We start from the raw sequence: 14,978 nt of genomic DNA on the forward strand, positions 1-14,978 counted from the left end.
ACAAATTGCATAGTTCAAAGAGGACTAAAACATTTCTTCTGTCATGCAAGCCAAGGGAGCATACACTGAACAGCATGCTTTGTACACTCAAAGCTCCATGCAGAAGTTTCCAGACATTTCTAACCCCTGTTTTTCTACAAAATGGAATTCTCTCACCTGTCCTGACTCCATATTTCAGTGTGTCCCTGCAGTCCACTAGGATCTGTTCAAGTGATTCTGGGTTGTCGGAGAGTTCCAGGTTGAAACCTTCCATGCCTTCCAGGAGCTGGTGTGGGTGGTGGAAATCCAGCACCTTGGTGGACCTATCAAAAGTCTTCCGCACATAGGCCAGGAGAATGTCCACCACCTCCAGAAGGAACTGCACCGTCTGTTCCTCTCCATTCTTGGCCGGCAGCAAGTCTGAAAAAATGGACCAACACACAGCAATCACTGTTAAGGGGAAACAAGATATTCCTCCTCCAGAATCACACAGAGCTGGACGAGACTACAAAGGACCATCCAGTCCAGCCCTCCACCTGCTCAGGGACTTAAAAATCACAGACTCCTGACAGGTGCTCATCTGATCTCCTAAAAACTTCTAGTAAAGGAGACTCCACCGCTCTCTGAGGCAACACATTCCATCTACAAAGCAGCCCTCGCCATCAGAAAATAATTTCTAATACTTAAGTGGAATCTCCTTTCCCATCATTTGAATCCATCGTTCCTAGTCCTTGTCTCTAAAACTGCTGTAAACAAATAGTAGTAGTAGTAGTAGTAGTAGTAGTAGTAGTAGTAGTAGTAGTAGTAGTAGTAGAGGTTCTTATGTGCCACTTTTCTCTACCCGAAGGAGTCTTACATTCGCCTTCCCTTTCCTCTCCCCACAACAGACACCCTGTGAGGTAGGTGAGGCTGAGAGAGCCCTGATATTACTGCTCGATAAGAACAGCTCTATCAGTGCTGTGGTGAACCCAAGGTCACCCAGCTGGCTGCATGTTGGGGAGCAGGGAATCAAACCTGGCTCACCAAATTAGAAGTCCGCACTCCTAACCCCTACACCAAGCTGGCTCTCCTAGCCTCCTCTTCAACATGTCTTTTACATAATTAAACACAGCTATTGTATCCCCCCTTGCCCTCCTCTTCTCCAAGCTACACATACCCAACATTCAGCCTCTCTGCATAAGGCGTGGACTCCAACCCCTCAACCACCCCAATCAAGCTTCTCTGAACACCTTCCAACTTGTCAATATCCTTCTTGAACTGCGGTGCCCAGAACTGGACACAGTATTCCAAATGAGGTCTAACCAATGTGAAATAGAGTGGCATTATAACTTCCTTGCCCTAGATTCCAGATTCCCAGCAAAGGAGCCTAATATTACATTATCCTTCTTAGCTGCCGTATTCAATTTATTGTCCACCAGAACTCCCTTTCACACATTCTACTATCAGGCCAGTATTCCCCATCTTATATTTACGCATCACATTTTTATTACCCAAATATAATACTTAACACTTCTCCCAATTAAAATTCATTTTGTTGGCTATGGCCCTAATTGGCGTAGTGGTTAGGAGTGCCGGCTTCTAATCTGGTTTGATTCCCTGCTCCCCCACATGCAGCCAGCTGGATGACCTTGGGCTAGTCACAGCCCTCATAATTCTGTTCTCACAGAACAATCCTGTCAGCACTCTCTCAGCCCCTCCTACCTCACATAGTGTCTGTTATGGGGAGAGAAAAGGGAAGGCGATTGTAAGCCACTTTGAGACTCCTTCGGGTAGAGAAAAGCGGGGTATAAAACCCAACTCTTCTTCTTCTTTCCAGTCTATCCAGATCTTCTTGAACAGTAGTCCTTTCTTCTCCTCCTATCCTCTTCATTTTCCTTTTGCCAACCATAAATGTAAATGGTACTCCTGCGTGGCATAATTCATCCAGAAAAGCAAGCAACCACACACCCCACTGTGTATACTTAAGACCACCGAACATGGATTAATTAATTACCTTGCAGTGGATGGGTTCAGAAAAACAGCAGGATGAAAATAAACAGGGGGAGTTTTTGCAATTGTCTTGGTGTGTGTTTATAAGAGGTGTGGAGATTTGGATTGGTGTTAATAATTATTGACATTCGTCAAGGAGTTGGTCTCTGGATCACTTTACACTGAACAGGCAAGTGTGCACACACGGCCCCTGTCATTGTGGCAACCTGGGGGTTCTCTCTCTCCCTCCAAAAGCACACATGGAAGTGACGCTGCACACCAATCCTTTGCCATGCTTCAACCACTCATCTTGTGCCTAGTGTTCAGTGGCCCTCAAAGGTATGCCAAAGGACAGAGAGTGGCCAAACTATGGCTCTCTGGGCTCATGGGAATTTTACTCCATGGACATCTGGAGAGCCACAGTTTGGACACCCCTGCCATAGGATCACCTCTCTTAAATGCACCCACCATCTTATAATTGTCAACTTTTATTTCTTGCGCAGCTCCTGCCCTTTTTAACAGGCGGCATTAAAAGGAGAAATTCTAGAGGGGAGGCTTCTCTGCCCCCATACCATGAAAAGGAAACCTGCTTGTTGAATCCCTATCTGTCACATACCTGCAAGAGAAGTCCAAGATTCCAAGCCCCCTTAGCCCAGAATCTTCTATTTCTCTACTTCCAGTGCTGAACTATGTCTGTGGTTAGACCTGAAGGAATTCAGGAGGCTCTCTCTGGGTTAAAGACGTGAGGAATGCATATGTCTCCTATGTGCATTTTGCTTGCAATGTAGCTATAATAGGAAAAATAACGACGAAGGTGGTGGTGGGGGGAATCCCCTGAGCTTTTGGTTAGTCATTTTGCAGATGTTTCTCACTGGGACATATGAGCACCACGCAACAGCTATACTTATTTCTTTTTTATACCACCCTTCCTTGTGGGCTCTAGAAGGCTCCTTTTTCATTTCATTTAGGACATTTCTCTACCTCCTCTTCTATATTCTGCTCGAGGCTGCTTTATAATTACAACAGAACACAGTGAAAAACTAGGCGCTAAAAATGGCTCCTCGCATCCGTTTCTTACATCCACCTGCAAAACTAATTAGCAGAAGTAACTTAATTTTATTGATTGATTTGAATGGCAGTCTACCCCTCTCTGCGAGCAGGCTTGGGGGCTGCTAACAATACATACAAACCCATACGTACATAGTTAAAATCACTGAAACAATGATTAAAATGATCAGCGTGAGAGACTTATAAGTGATTAAGATATTTTCCACTCTTCTCTCCAACAGGTTTCCAAAACAGTTTACATCATTCTTCCCTACTCCATCCTTTCCCCACAACATCCCTGTAAGGTAGATTAGGATGAAAAAGCGGGAGAGTGATTGGCCAAAGGTCACTCAACAAGCTTCCACGGCAGAGTTGGGATTTGAACTTGGGTCTCCCAGATTCTACTCAGACACTCTTAAATATTATGCCATACTAGTTGTAGATGGCAGATTTCTGTGGCTTAAAAAAACTAAAATACAGCCATGGGGGGGAGGGGGTTGGGATCACTCTAGTAGTACCACCTTAAGCAGAATTACTCCCTTCTAAACTCACTGAAGACAACCTGTTACTCCTTTTAGGACAGCACTCTAGGTCACCTTTGTTGGACAAGCAGCAATAATTAATATGGCAATTCCAGAACCAGCCGAGGCACAGGAAGAGGTTTTTGATTTCAGGGAACTTCCAAGCAAACAGCAGAACCCTGAGCCCCTGAAATCAATGTAAAATGTCTAGTTGGTTTCAACTGAATGGTGCTGATCCAAATTATTTACTACCACCTAACTAAGGATATGTGGAGCTGGTTAAATAAGAGCAGCTATTTGATTAATGAGAGTAATTTGTGGAAGACAGTAGAACTGACAGAAGGCCAAGAAATAGGTCCAAAACGTGTGTGTGTGTGTGTGTGAGAGAGAGAGAGAGAGAGAGTTAGTTCAAATGGCTAGCCGTATTGGTCTGAAGTAGCACAATAAAATCAGAGTCCAGTAGCTCCTTTAAGACCAAGGCGTGAGCTCACGCCTTGAATAAATCTTTGTTGGTTAAAGGTGCTACTGGACTCTGATTTTATAGTTTAAAAAAACTGTTTATGTTTCAAGTAGCAGCCACTGATGCCCCTGAGAACTTCACAAGCAGAAGTATCTTCTACTTACTGCCCCTAAATGTGGAAGGTGGAAGGGAAAAAAATAACAACCTCATATCAGTTAGCTATATTGACTTGTAGATTTAAAAAGTCTGTAAAATAACACAGCTTTTGTGTAAACAGCCAGACAACCATAAGAGAAAGCCACTGTGGTATAGTGATTTGTGTCCTGGACTAGGACGTTGGAGACCCAGGGTCAAATCACAAGCCCACCTTGAAGCTTGTTGGGAGACCTTATGAACTCAGCCTAACCTACCTCACAGGGACTGTATAACCCACTTCCAACTTCTTAGATGAAGAGTGGGAAACAAATGCACCAGCAAATTGTTGGGAAAATAAGGAGACTACAGAAGAGAGGCTGCAGGATTAGGAGGGCGCTGGGGAAACAAACAAAAACCAAACATAATTTGAGCCCCAACCTATACATGCAAGCTTTAGCCCTAAAAGGAGCATCTGGTCATGCACAGAGTGCTTTCTCCCAACCGAGCTGTCAGTCACACGTGCCCCACTGTCATCGCCATTGGAACATAGCTGCTATTTCCGGACACCAAAGGTCTGGAGAGCTGCAGGGAGGCCTGAGCCCTGACTCAAGATGTGAAGCAATGGGAAAGAGAATATACAAGAGCAAGCGGAACAGAGAGGGCTTACCCCGGGCATAGAGGTTGGAGAAATCTGTCTCGGTCCTCCGGAACCTGACCTCCTTCTCGCTGTTCTCGCAGGCCAGCAGGTTCTTGGAGGATTGCCTTTCCTTGAGGGCGCTCACCAGGCGGCTCTTGTCTTCCAGACTGTTATTTCTTTGCAAGAACCCTACATCATTGTTACAAGGGGCACAGGTCAGAGGGGATTTGTTCTCGCTTCCCAGCATCTTGGACACACCCAACGAGCCAGGAAATATTTGCCCGCCACCACAATCCCAGGCCAGGCGGTCACCTGCCTCTTTCCCACCCTTTTCGCTGCCCCAGCCAGATCCTGTTCCGATTGGAGTCGGTTCTGGCAGATCTGCCCTAACGAGGTCAGGGAGGAAGAGTATTTATAGGGAAAGAGAATTCGCCTGGAGGAGAAGGCGCTCAAAGGACATCAACCGCAAAAAAGCCAGACAGGCACATTAAAAAACAAACAACAAACAAACCCTATACCCCCCCCCCCCCGCCACTTTTTGTGTGTCATTTAGCATAAGGGTAAATCCTTATTAAGTTGATCGGACAGATTCCACTCCAGTAATCAGCTGCTGGAAAGAAGAGAGTTCAGGACAAGTCAATGCAATTATGGCAGCCATTCTATTTCCTCCCCTCCCCTCTTTTCTTTCCTCCCCAGAGGCAAAGTAGATGGGCTTTAGAAAGCAGGCAGTATAAGGAGCTATGGGCCTAAAACCTCCAGCACTCATCGATTCAACCAGAGGACGTGTCTCTTTGGAATGCCAGTCAAGAAACCACCTCCGGATCTCAGCCTGGAAGAGGTCTTTGGCTGCTGCTCCAAAGCCCGGTCCCTGAACCTAGTCTGTGTCATGACAAAGAGTGTGTGTGTGTGTGTTTGTGTGCCTGAGCACAAGCAGAGTCCATTTCCTTCAGCAAGGGCTTCCATGTCAGATGGCATGATGGCAATTTTAGCTGCATTACTTTGTTCTCATGCATTGTTTTCGGGGAAGAAACATGCAGCTCGAGCCCATCTGTGTCAATTCAATGGTACGTCTTCCAAGACTGTAAGACTGTACCTTTGCTTTCTTCACAAGTCACAGCTCCCTTCAAGGGAGGCAATGAAGCACGTACCCATTAGGTGGATGTCTTTCTGTGCCTGTGAACTGCATTCCATAGGATCATTCCTCGCAGCGGGCGGGTATGCAGAGAATCCCAGCCTCTCTTGGGAATACCCTGGAGTGTGCTTCCGCAAAGACCCTCAGCATCACCACTCGCTCAGTTCCGCAGAGCCTGCAAGATGGAGCTCTTCCGCCAGGTGTTTGGTTGAAGGAGGAGTGGTTTCAGGATTTGCGGGCCCATAGGATTTGCAGAGCCAATTTAAGGATTTGCAGGGCCCTGGCACAGTACAATTTTGGTGGGAGCAGCCAGACTGGGGGCAGAGGGACCCCGTCCAAAGTAGAAAGTGTGCTTAAAGAGGGGAAAGTGGAGGGAGGAGACAGGCCGTGGCCCTGATCTATGGGGGAACGGCACAGTGTGGGGCAGGGGTAGTCAAACTGCGGCCTTCCAGATGTCCATGGACTACAATTCCCAGGAGCCCCTGCCAGCGAATGCTGGCAGGGGCTCCTGGGAATTGTAGTCCATGGACACCTGGAGGGCCACAGTTTGACTCCCCCTGGTGTGGGGCCTCTGGAAGTGCAAGGCCTGTAGTACATGCTATGTGGACAAGCCAGCCCTGGATAAGGACATATACGCCATTGTGGGTCCCTCCTCGAAACCTTGATGCCCAGTGCTGCAAGAAGACTACGTCTTTACGTCGATTGCAATGTGTACTGTTTTTTATATTCTGTCTGAGGATGCTGGGTTTCGTTTTATGTTCGGTTTTAATGTATTTGATCTTACTGTATATTTTAACCTGTAAAACTACCATGGGCCAGTGACCTCAGGAGTGGCGGGATAAAAATGGAAAGAATAATTGTTGTTGTTGTCTAATTTCTATCCCACCCTCCCAGCGAGCCGGCTCCCAAGACTTTCAATGCCATCCTTTGTAGACAGGTGCTCCGATCAAAGCCCATTTATTTCAAGCCAGAAAATTTCAGGCTGTGAAAGATTTGGATGCAGGGGGTATGGGGAGGGAGGCATACCTCTGGCATTGATTTCGATAGTGATCTACCAATTACAGCATCCTACCAATCAGGTTGCCAACCTCCAGGTGGCAGCTGGAGCTCTCCTGGAATTACAACTGATCTCCAGAGACGAGATCAGATCCCTGTAGAAAGTGCCCGCTGGGAGGGATCTCTGTCTTTGTACACCATTGAAGTCTCGCTCCAGACCCCATGCCCCTCATGCTTCACCCCCCCAAAGCTCCAGGTACTTCTGGAGCTGGCTGCATTCAGCCCAGTTCTGTGCTCAGAAGGCAAATGGTGTTTGCTCCAAGGAGTCCAGCTGCACCTTTACAAACGAATGAATTTTTATTCCAGGGTAAGGGTGTTGGTTGTTGTTTCATGAACTAGAGCCCTTGAATTCATCCAGATTTACTTCTGAATAAACCTGGCAAGAGAGTTCTACTTGAGAGTTCAACTTCTTCTCAAGAGAGAAGAATTGGGGTTTTTTATACCCCGCTTTTCAGTACCTGAAGGACCCCCAAAGCAGCTTGCAAACACCTTTCCCTTCCTCTCCCTACACCACCTTATGAGGTAGGGTTAGATCCTGCACTTGTTGGATAGTGTGCTTTCAATGCACTTAAGAAGTAGATTTTCCTCTTTCACACAGGAAAACTCAGCTGCAAAAGCACATCGAAAATGCATTATCCAACGTGCAAGGAAATCTGGGTCAGACCCTCCCTTTTGCGATCCTGAACGAACTGGCCAATCTCAGCTAGACAAAGCCTACAGCTCTGCGAACAATCCACAGGGTTCGATTTGGCATACTGTTTCCATAGGAACAGGTCACTGGCACTGCACAGGGGACTTCAGGGGACCACTCCTCTCTTAGGAGAGGAGTCTTCAGCATGGTTTTCTCTCCCCCCCCCCCCCTCAGTCAACATCAAAAGAACCCAATTCAAAACAAAAGAATCTGCCTTCTAGCACAGAGCTTCTTGGGGAGAGGGTGCCTTTTGTGATGTGTTTATCTTCTGTCCTGGGTTAGGTACAAAACTTTGTGTGGAGGACAGAGGGAGGGGGGACTTCAAAAAGAGACATTGAACCACACGCTCAACTTGGAACTGGGGGACTGCTGTCTAAGAAAGGACCAAGAAACCAAGAAAGTATAGGAAGGGCAGTAGATGCCCCCATGGATGTCCAAGTGGGCTTAAAGATGGGGATGGGGGGTGGTTTCCTAGGGTCACAGGACAGCCACCTTGAAAGCAACTGGAGTGCTGTCAATGGGCCAAAGACTGCACAGGTGCTTTCACACACACACACTAATGCAATTCCAATCCACTTCAGTGTCCCTTTGCATGTGGGTTTTGCCATTTCACACCGTAAAATCCAGTGGCAAAATGCATGGAACATGGATTGGAAGAGCGCTATTTAGCCCCTGTATGTTTCCTTCAGCAGGGTGGCAGCCAAGGAGAAAAACGACTAGGTGGAAATCCATCTGCTGGTCAAGACAGTGGCAACCACTCAGGGTAATCTACTGCGCAGGATTGTTGTTATATAATGGTAAGGAGAATGTGTAAGAGCCCCCTTGGAGGAACAGAGGAATAAAAAGGTAATCAACAAATATATCCTTTCCCAGCAGCCGAGGAATAGGTCTGGGATCTGGTCCTAGCTTTCGCAAGGGGATGGTCCAGAATTTCTTTGGCTTCGAGCCAATGGCCCATTTCCCTCTTGCCCCGTAGCAACATGGCTGAGAGTGCACCATGTCCCCCAAACGAAGCCCCGCTGAATGGAAGCAGAATTCAGAGTGTGCAACGATGCAGCTATGGGGAGGGACAGAGTCGCTTAGGGTCTGGCAGGAGGGAGGAAGGGGGGGAACAAATGCAGTGTGCAGAGGGGGGGGAAGCCCTGCATTAGCCCATGCATGAAGGGGGGGGGGTGTTGGCGGGGGTTCACCTCCCCAAAAAGCTTAAATAAAAGAATACAAAAAGCTACTCATCAAACCAATGAACACCTAGAAAAACAATAGGGAAAGAGCAGAAAAATCCAAGAAAGAACTAATTAAGCACTTATATGAAGGTTGTGGAATGCATTGCAACACCACTAGCCCCTTTTAAGAACCCCGTGCAGGGGCCTGGCCGCGGGTCACCGCTGGATGCCGCCTTTCGTTTCCACCACATAGCGGAGCCCAACTCCAGCAGGCCTCGGCCTCCCTTTGGACCCAGGCCCGCCTAGCCGCTGGGTGGGAGGTGGCTGAAGGAGCCGAGGGCAGGCGGGGAAGTCCCCTTCCTCTGCCTCTTGCCTCGGGAGCCGCAACTCCGCTGCCACTGACCCCGGCCCGGGAGCGTCCCCGGCCACAAAACGCCTCCCGCCTCCCCTCTTCTTCTTTGCAAATTAAATGAATGGCTTCCTTGGGGAGAGCCGGAGCCCCCGTAAGGATGATGTCTCAGTAAATCTCCGGCGAATAAAGTTAACCAGGTGGCTGCATCTTAGCGAGGTTGAAGTAATGGGTACAAATTGGGCAATTATTGTGCCGTCGGCCATCTTCTCTGTCGCTCTCGCGGCCCCCTGCCCCGAACCTCATTCGTCTTCACTTGGCTTTACGGGGCGGAACAAACCGCGAGCCCGAGTGGGAATAGTATGGGGGGCGGGGCGGGGCGGGGGTCTGAGGCGATGCAGTGGGAGGAAGAGGGGGGTCCCCCCCACCTCCCCGAGGATTCCGGATTGCAAAAGCCTCTTTTGAGTGTCCACGAAGACCCCTTCCCGCGGGGGTGGCCGAAGCGTGGCTCTCCAGATGACCATGGGTGCAATCACCGTGAGCTCCACATGCTAGCAAGGGCTCGTGGGAATTGTAGTCCTCGGACATCTGGAGAGCCATAGCTTCCCCCCTCCTCCTTGTCCCCCCAGCTTCCCCGTTAGAAGTGGGAACTCGCCTCCCTTTCCGAAATATGGGACAGGAGTAGCCGTGGCTTAGTGCAGGGGTAGTCAAACTGCGGCCCTCCAGATGTCCATGGACTACAATTCCCAGGAGCCCCCTGCCAGCGAATGCTGGCAGGGGGCTCCTGGGAATTGTAGTCCATGGACATCTGGAGGGCCGCGGTTTGACTACCCCTGGCTTAGTGGGTGTCACTCCCACCGAGGGGGCAATACTGACCTCCATGGACCTGACGTCGGTAGAAGGCATGTTCATGCATTCCGATTCAGGAAGTTCATCTCGGGACTTGAATAAACGAAGGTTGCATCCAAGCCCAGGGATGCATGGAGAAGGGCACTTGTGTCTGAACACGGGAGCAGCTGTGGCCCTTTGCCTCAAAAAGGACTGGCCACTTAGAACCGCTCTCCAAACCATCCGGGAAGCGGTTCTGAGAGAGTTGTGGGAAAGCTTTAGCCTGAGCGGAGCACCCTCTGTGGCGGCCAAACTGTGATTCTCCCGGTATCCACAGACTACAATTACCACGAGACCCTGCCAGCATCTGTCAATGAGAGCATATACTAGCAGGAGCTCATGGCAATTGTAGTCCCGGGCACTCCTGTTTTTAGAACATTCCCTTCTCCAACACCACCACTGTTAGCTTTGTAGCTCTTCAGACCCACAAGGTCTCATGGTAATTGTAGTCAATGGACATCAGGCAGAGGCTCATGGTAACTGTAGTCCATGGGCATCTGGAGAGCCACCGTTTGGCCATTCCTGGTTTAGAATTTAATCCATCACCACCACTGTTTGCCTTGTAGCTCTTCAGACCCACAAGGTCTCATGGTAATTGTAGTCAATGGACATCAGGCATAGGCTCATGGTAACTGTAGTCCATGGGCATCTGGAGAGCCACCGTTTGGCCATTCCTGGTTTAGAATTTAGACCATCACCACCACTGTTTGCCTTGTAGCTCTTCAGACCCACAAGTTCTCATGGTAATTGTAGTCAATGGGTATCTGGCAGGGGCTCACGGTAGTTGAAGTCCATGGGCATCTGGAGAGCCACCATTTGGCCACCTTACTCACTGCTCTGTCCCCACGACTGTTTGCCTCGTAGGTCCTCAAACCACAGAGCAAGCACCCCTTCTGTTCCTAAGCGCGCGTTTCAAGTGTGGGGCTTCCAGCTTTCTACTTGCAGAGAAGGTTAAGGTCTCCCCCCTCCCCAAAAAAGAGAGGAAGTTATGGTTTCTCTCGCCTTTTAGCCGCAGTCCTGGAAATCCGAGACCCACCTGCTATCAATCAACTCCAGAACAAATTCCCGCCCATGGGCACCGGTCGGAATTTAAGGAGAAACCCGGGTACTTAGCGGCGCCCTCATTGGACAAAGCGATGCACGCGGGGGGAATCACCACCCAATGAGGGAAGACCCACCCATGACAGCGGCGCTGCTAGATTCTGATTGGCCAAACCCGGAGGGGCGGGTTTTAAAGATCTCCAGGGCAGGGCGGGTTCGATTTTTCCTGGAGGCGCTTCGGGGTCCAAAAGCCGCCCAATTCAAAGGGGTGAAGCGCAAGAGTGGCTCGCTCGCTTTATTTCAAGGAAGGATCGCGCCGGGGACCAGGCGGCGCGCAAAACGGCAGGGAACAAATCCACTCTGATCCCCTCCAGACGCGCAGCGAGCCTATTTAAATTTGGAAAGGAAAGCGGAGATTATTTTCGTTGCTTTGCCTAAATAAACGCAGGAGATCAGTTCTCTGCGCCCGGTGGAAAAGCACCCAACGGCGAACAGCACCCACGTCCCTCCACCCGGAGCTTGGACTTGAGTCCTTCACTCGTTTGCAGGCGACCCGAAATGCTCCTCGCCTTTCAGGTGGCACCAGAGCCCCGTTTCGTTTTTATTTCTTCTTCGGAGTCGTTCCCTGGTTTGGTTTTCGTGCATCAGGGCCTTGGAGGTTCAAGTGCTAACCAGGGACAAGTTTTTGCTTCGTTTCTCAGATCTGACCCGGTTGGGCTCGTCTGCCCCCCCCTCCCCCCAATTAATGGTTATTTAAACATCCCTGTGCTTTTTCGTTAAAAGACAATTTTAGGGCTGGAAAGGTGTGCGCTCTTGGGTGGAAGCCTGCTTTGTGCCTTTTTGTACCTGTGGAATTCAGGAATGTGGAACATCAGTTTGGGGGTGTGTTTTTATAATCCATTTACTCTGGTGTGTTTTCTTTTGGGGGGGCGTCAATAATTTTTGCCGGCACTGTAAAATTCCGTATGTTTCCTCAAGAGTAAATCTCCGAGCAGAGCGGCATCCTCTTAAGACTATTGAAATCCGTTGGCTTCCAACACTGTTCTCAGAAGAAGAGGAAGTGTTGGTTCTTATACCCCGCTTTTCACTGCCCGAAGGAGTCTCAAAGCAGCTTACTGCACAAAGATTTACCCTCTCCGCCGTAACTCCGCCCCCTTCATGATCTCTGCCCTCCCCCTGAGCCAGCAATTGAAGAAGCTAGCTATCACTCCCCAAAGCCTACTTGTAGAGAGAGAGGCGATTAGCCTTTAAGGGGCCTTTTAATTTGCTTTTCTCAAGTCCTAAAAACCACGAGCCTCAAGGTGGTGTGGAAACGCGGGCTAGCTCTTGGGGGGGGGGGGGGGAAGCTGCTGTCTCCCCCAAAGCAGGCGGCCTCAAGGCGGGAACACTGGCCTCTTTTCTCCCCCTTCCGAAAAAAAAATTATCTTCCCTCTCCCCCAGCAAATCTGCAAATCCCCTTGTTGGCCAGTCCTACATAAATGGGGAAAACGCCACAGACCCGAGGCCCTCCCTGGCCTTCAGTAGGTCGTTCTCTGCAGGAACACTCAAAAGCAGGGGTAGTCAAACTGCGGCCCTCCAGATGTCCATGGACTACAATTCCCATGAGCCCCTGCCAGCGTTTGCTGGCAGGGGCTCATGGGAATTGTAGTCCATCTGGAGGGCCGCAGTTTGACTACCCGTGCTCAAAAGTCAGCGCCCCTGTATTCCGCCGGGCGTTCTCCCAGCTAACAGGGGGCGCAAGGTCGCCCTGTCATTGAAGAGGCTTGCCGGCGTCGCTGGGGGAAGTCGGCCCAGGGAGCGGATTTTCGTCCAGGCCAAAGGAGGATCCGAATGGCCCGGGCGACCCCCGCCCCAAACTCGCTTATTAGGCGGGGATCGGTCCATCAGCTGGGAGGCGGCCGGCCTTTGGAAAGGGCTGGACACCGCGCAGAGGTTTCGGAGGACGCTGGTGAAGCTGCGGGGGCGGGGGCGGGGAGAGAAGAGATTTTTTTTTTTTAATGCGAAAGTGCCGGGCCTTGAACGGTTCAGACTCCCAGCCTGGCAGAACAAAGGAACTCCGCCTGGCTCCACCGTCAAGCGGGATCGGCCTTCTGCGTTTCCATTGCAGCAGCGCCAAAGGAGGTTTTAGTGCGCGCGCCTGTAACATGAAATCGACTTTCCTGGGAGTAAGGCCCACCGAAGGCCGCGGGATTTGCGATTGAGTAGGACCGCTTGTTCAAGAGACCTGACCCGGGGAGAGCCGATCTCGCCCGTGCTTACAAACAGCCCCATGCCTTTAAGAATGGCTTAACGTTTTCAGGATAACCAAAATCTCATTGTCGTGAGTGTTTTTAATCCAATGCTGTAAACCGCCCGGAGCCCGCTTGCGGGGAGAGACGCTCTAGAGACGGCAAATAATAAATATACACATAAAAATAAATAGCGAAGCCGAGGAAATGCCTGCCGGCCCGTGCGCCGAGGACTACAGTGACCATGAGCCCCTGCCGGCATTCTGGTAATGGTAGTCCGCGGCCATCAGCAGGGTCACCGCTTGGCCAGCCCTGGCCGGGTGCCCTTCACGTCCAACTACCAATGCTCTGTCGCAGCCGAGAACTGGCAGGAGGAAGCCGCGCCGGATCCTCTCTTGCCTCTCCAGGATGGGGCCGCGCATTGACCCCCCCCCCCCGCAGACACACAGGCCCGCTACGAAGCAATGGGGGGGGGGGGGAGAGGCGGGCTGCTTATCCGCCGCTGGATCTCGGCCTGCCCCGGCTGCAATGTGCCGGCGCTATTCCTGGGCGGGCGGCGCGCCTTTCACGGCAGGCTGGCCGGCGCCTATCTCGCGGCCGCAGCCGGCTGACGGATGGCGCTTTAATAAGGCCCTCGTTAATCTCTCTCCCCCAGGAGATCCGTATTTTCTGCGCCGATAAGGTTGAGAAATTTCAGACAGGGAGAAGCGGGCGCAGCAGCAGCAGCAGCAGCCAGCAATAGCAGCCGCTCCTCTGGCTGGCTGGCTGGCTGGCGGCGCTCCCTTCCTCCTCCTCCTCCTCCTCCTCCTCCCCCCCCCGTCGCTTCCCACCCCCGCAGGCACCACACCCCCTTGGCCTCGCCGCTGCCCTCCCCGCGCACTGGGCGCCACGGGCCAAGCCGCTCCTGGCTGGCCTGCGACGGGCCAAGCCAGCCCATCCTCCCTCCTCCGTCGCGGAGGTCTCGAAGCCGCAGCCGCCCAACGCGGGGCTGCCTCGAAACCCCGGCAGCACCCCGGACAGCGCAGCTGGAGCCGCCGCGCCCCTCCGTCCGCACGCCCTCCCGCCCGCAGCCCCGACAGCAGCGGCGGCAGCAGAGCACACCTGTCATTCCTTCAAGCCTCACCTCCCCCCCCCCCACACACACACACAAAAGTGGCCTTCCAAAAATCCACTCGCCTTACCCCTTATTTTCGTGGCTGCGCTAGCACGTCAATTTAAAAACGTACCCCCCCACCAAAAACAAAACAAAAAACAGACAACCCTAAAACTAACCAGTACATTCTTCAAAGCCAATTGCCCCGAGTGAGGGATTTATAAAAATCCTTTTTTTAAAAAGAAAAGAAAAGCTGGTGGGGTTTTGCCCTTTCAGCCAGCAGATGGCACACGAGGCTGCGGCACAGCTCAACGCGCCTCCGGCGGATTCGACACAAGCCCGAAATAGGATTTTCAGTCCACCCGCCCACCCAGCAAGCTAGTCGTCTCCCCCCCCCCCCCCGTCCGCCCCGTTCTTCTCCTCAACGAATTTAGGATTATTGCTGGCAGCAGCCTCGTTAGAGCTCTCAGCGGAGGAGGAGAAGGTGCCACTCTCTGCGATTGCATGCTGTTTTCTCTGAAGATACTGGGGGGGGGGCAGAGGGGGGCGTTCTTCATGAACCAGCTTAAGGCATTTCATTCCAGAAACAG

General features: G+C 51.1%; 1 protein-coding gene across 3 annotated transcripts in view; it reads right to left on the reverse strand.

Moving 5' to 3' along the window:
* The window catches only part of GAD1 (glutamate decarboxylase 1), a 68,033-nt gene that overhangs the window by 46,172 nt on the left and 6,883 nt on the right, over positions 1–14,978 (reverse strand). For 2 of the 3 annotated variants that reach the window (XM_077319741.1, XM_077319742.1), the window contains exons 4-5: positions 4,778–4,936; positions 157–399 (exon numbers count right to left, since the gene is read on the reverse strand). In XM_077319741.1, coding sequence (XP_077175856.1) covers positions 157–399; positions 4,778–4,936 — 402 coding nt within the window. Of the gene's footprint in view, positions 1–156; positions 400–4,777; positions 4,937–10,014; positions 10,070–14,978 lie in introns of those variants that run through there. The other variant, XM_077319743.1, reaches the window with a different exon arrangement.

The sequence above is a fragment of the Paroedura picta genome, chromosome 2 (genome assembly GCF_049243985.1).
Source record: "Paroedura picta isolate Pp20150507F chromosome 2, Ppicta_v3.0, whole genome shotgun sequence".
Lineage (NCBI taxonomy): Eukaryota > Metazoa > Chordata > Lepidosauria > Squamata > Gekkonidae > Paroedura > Paroedura picta.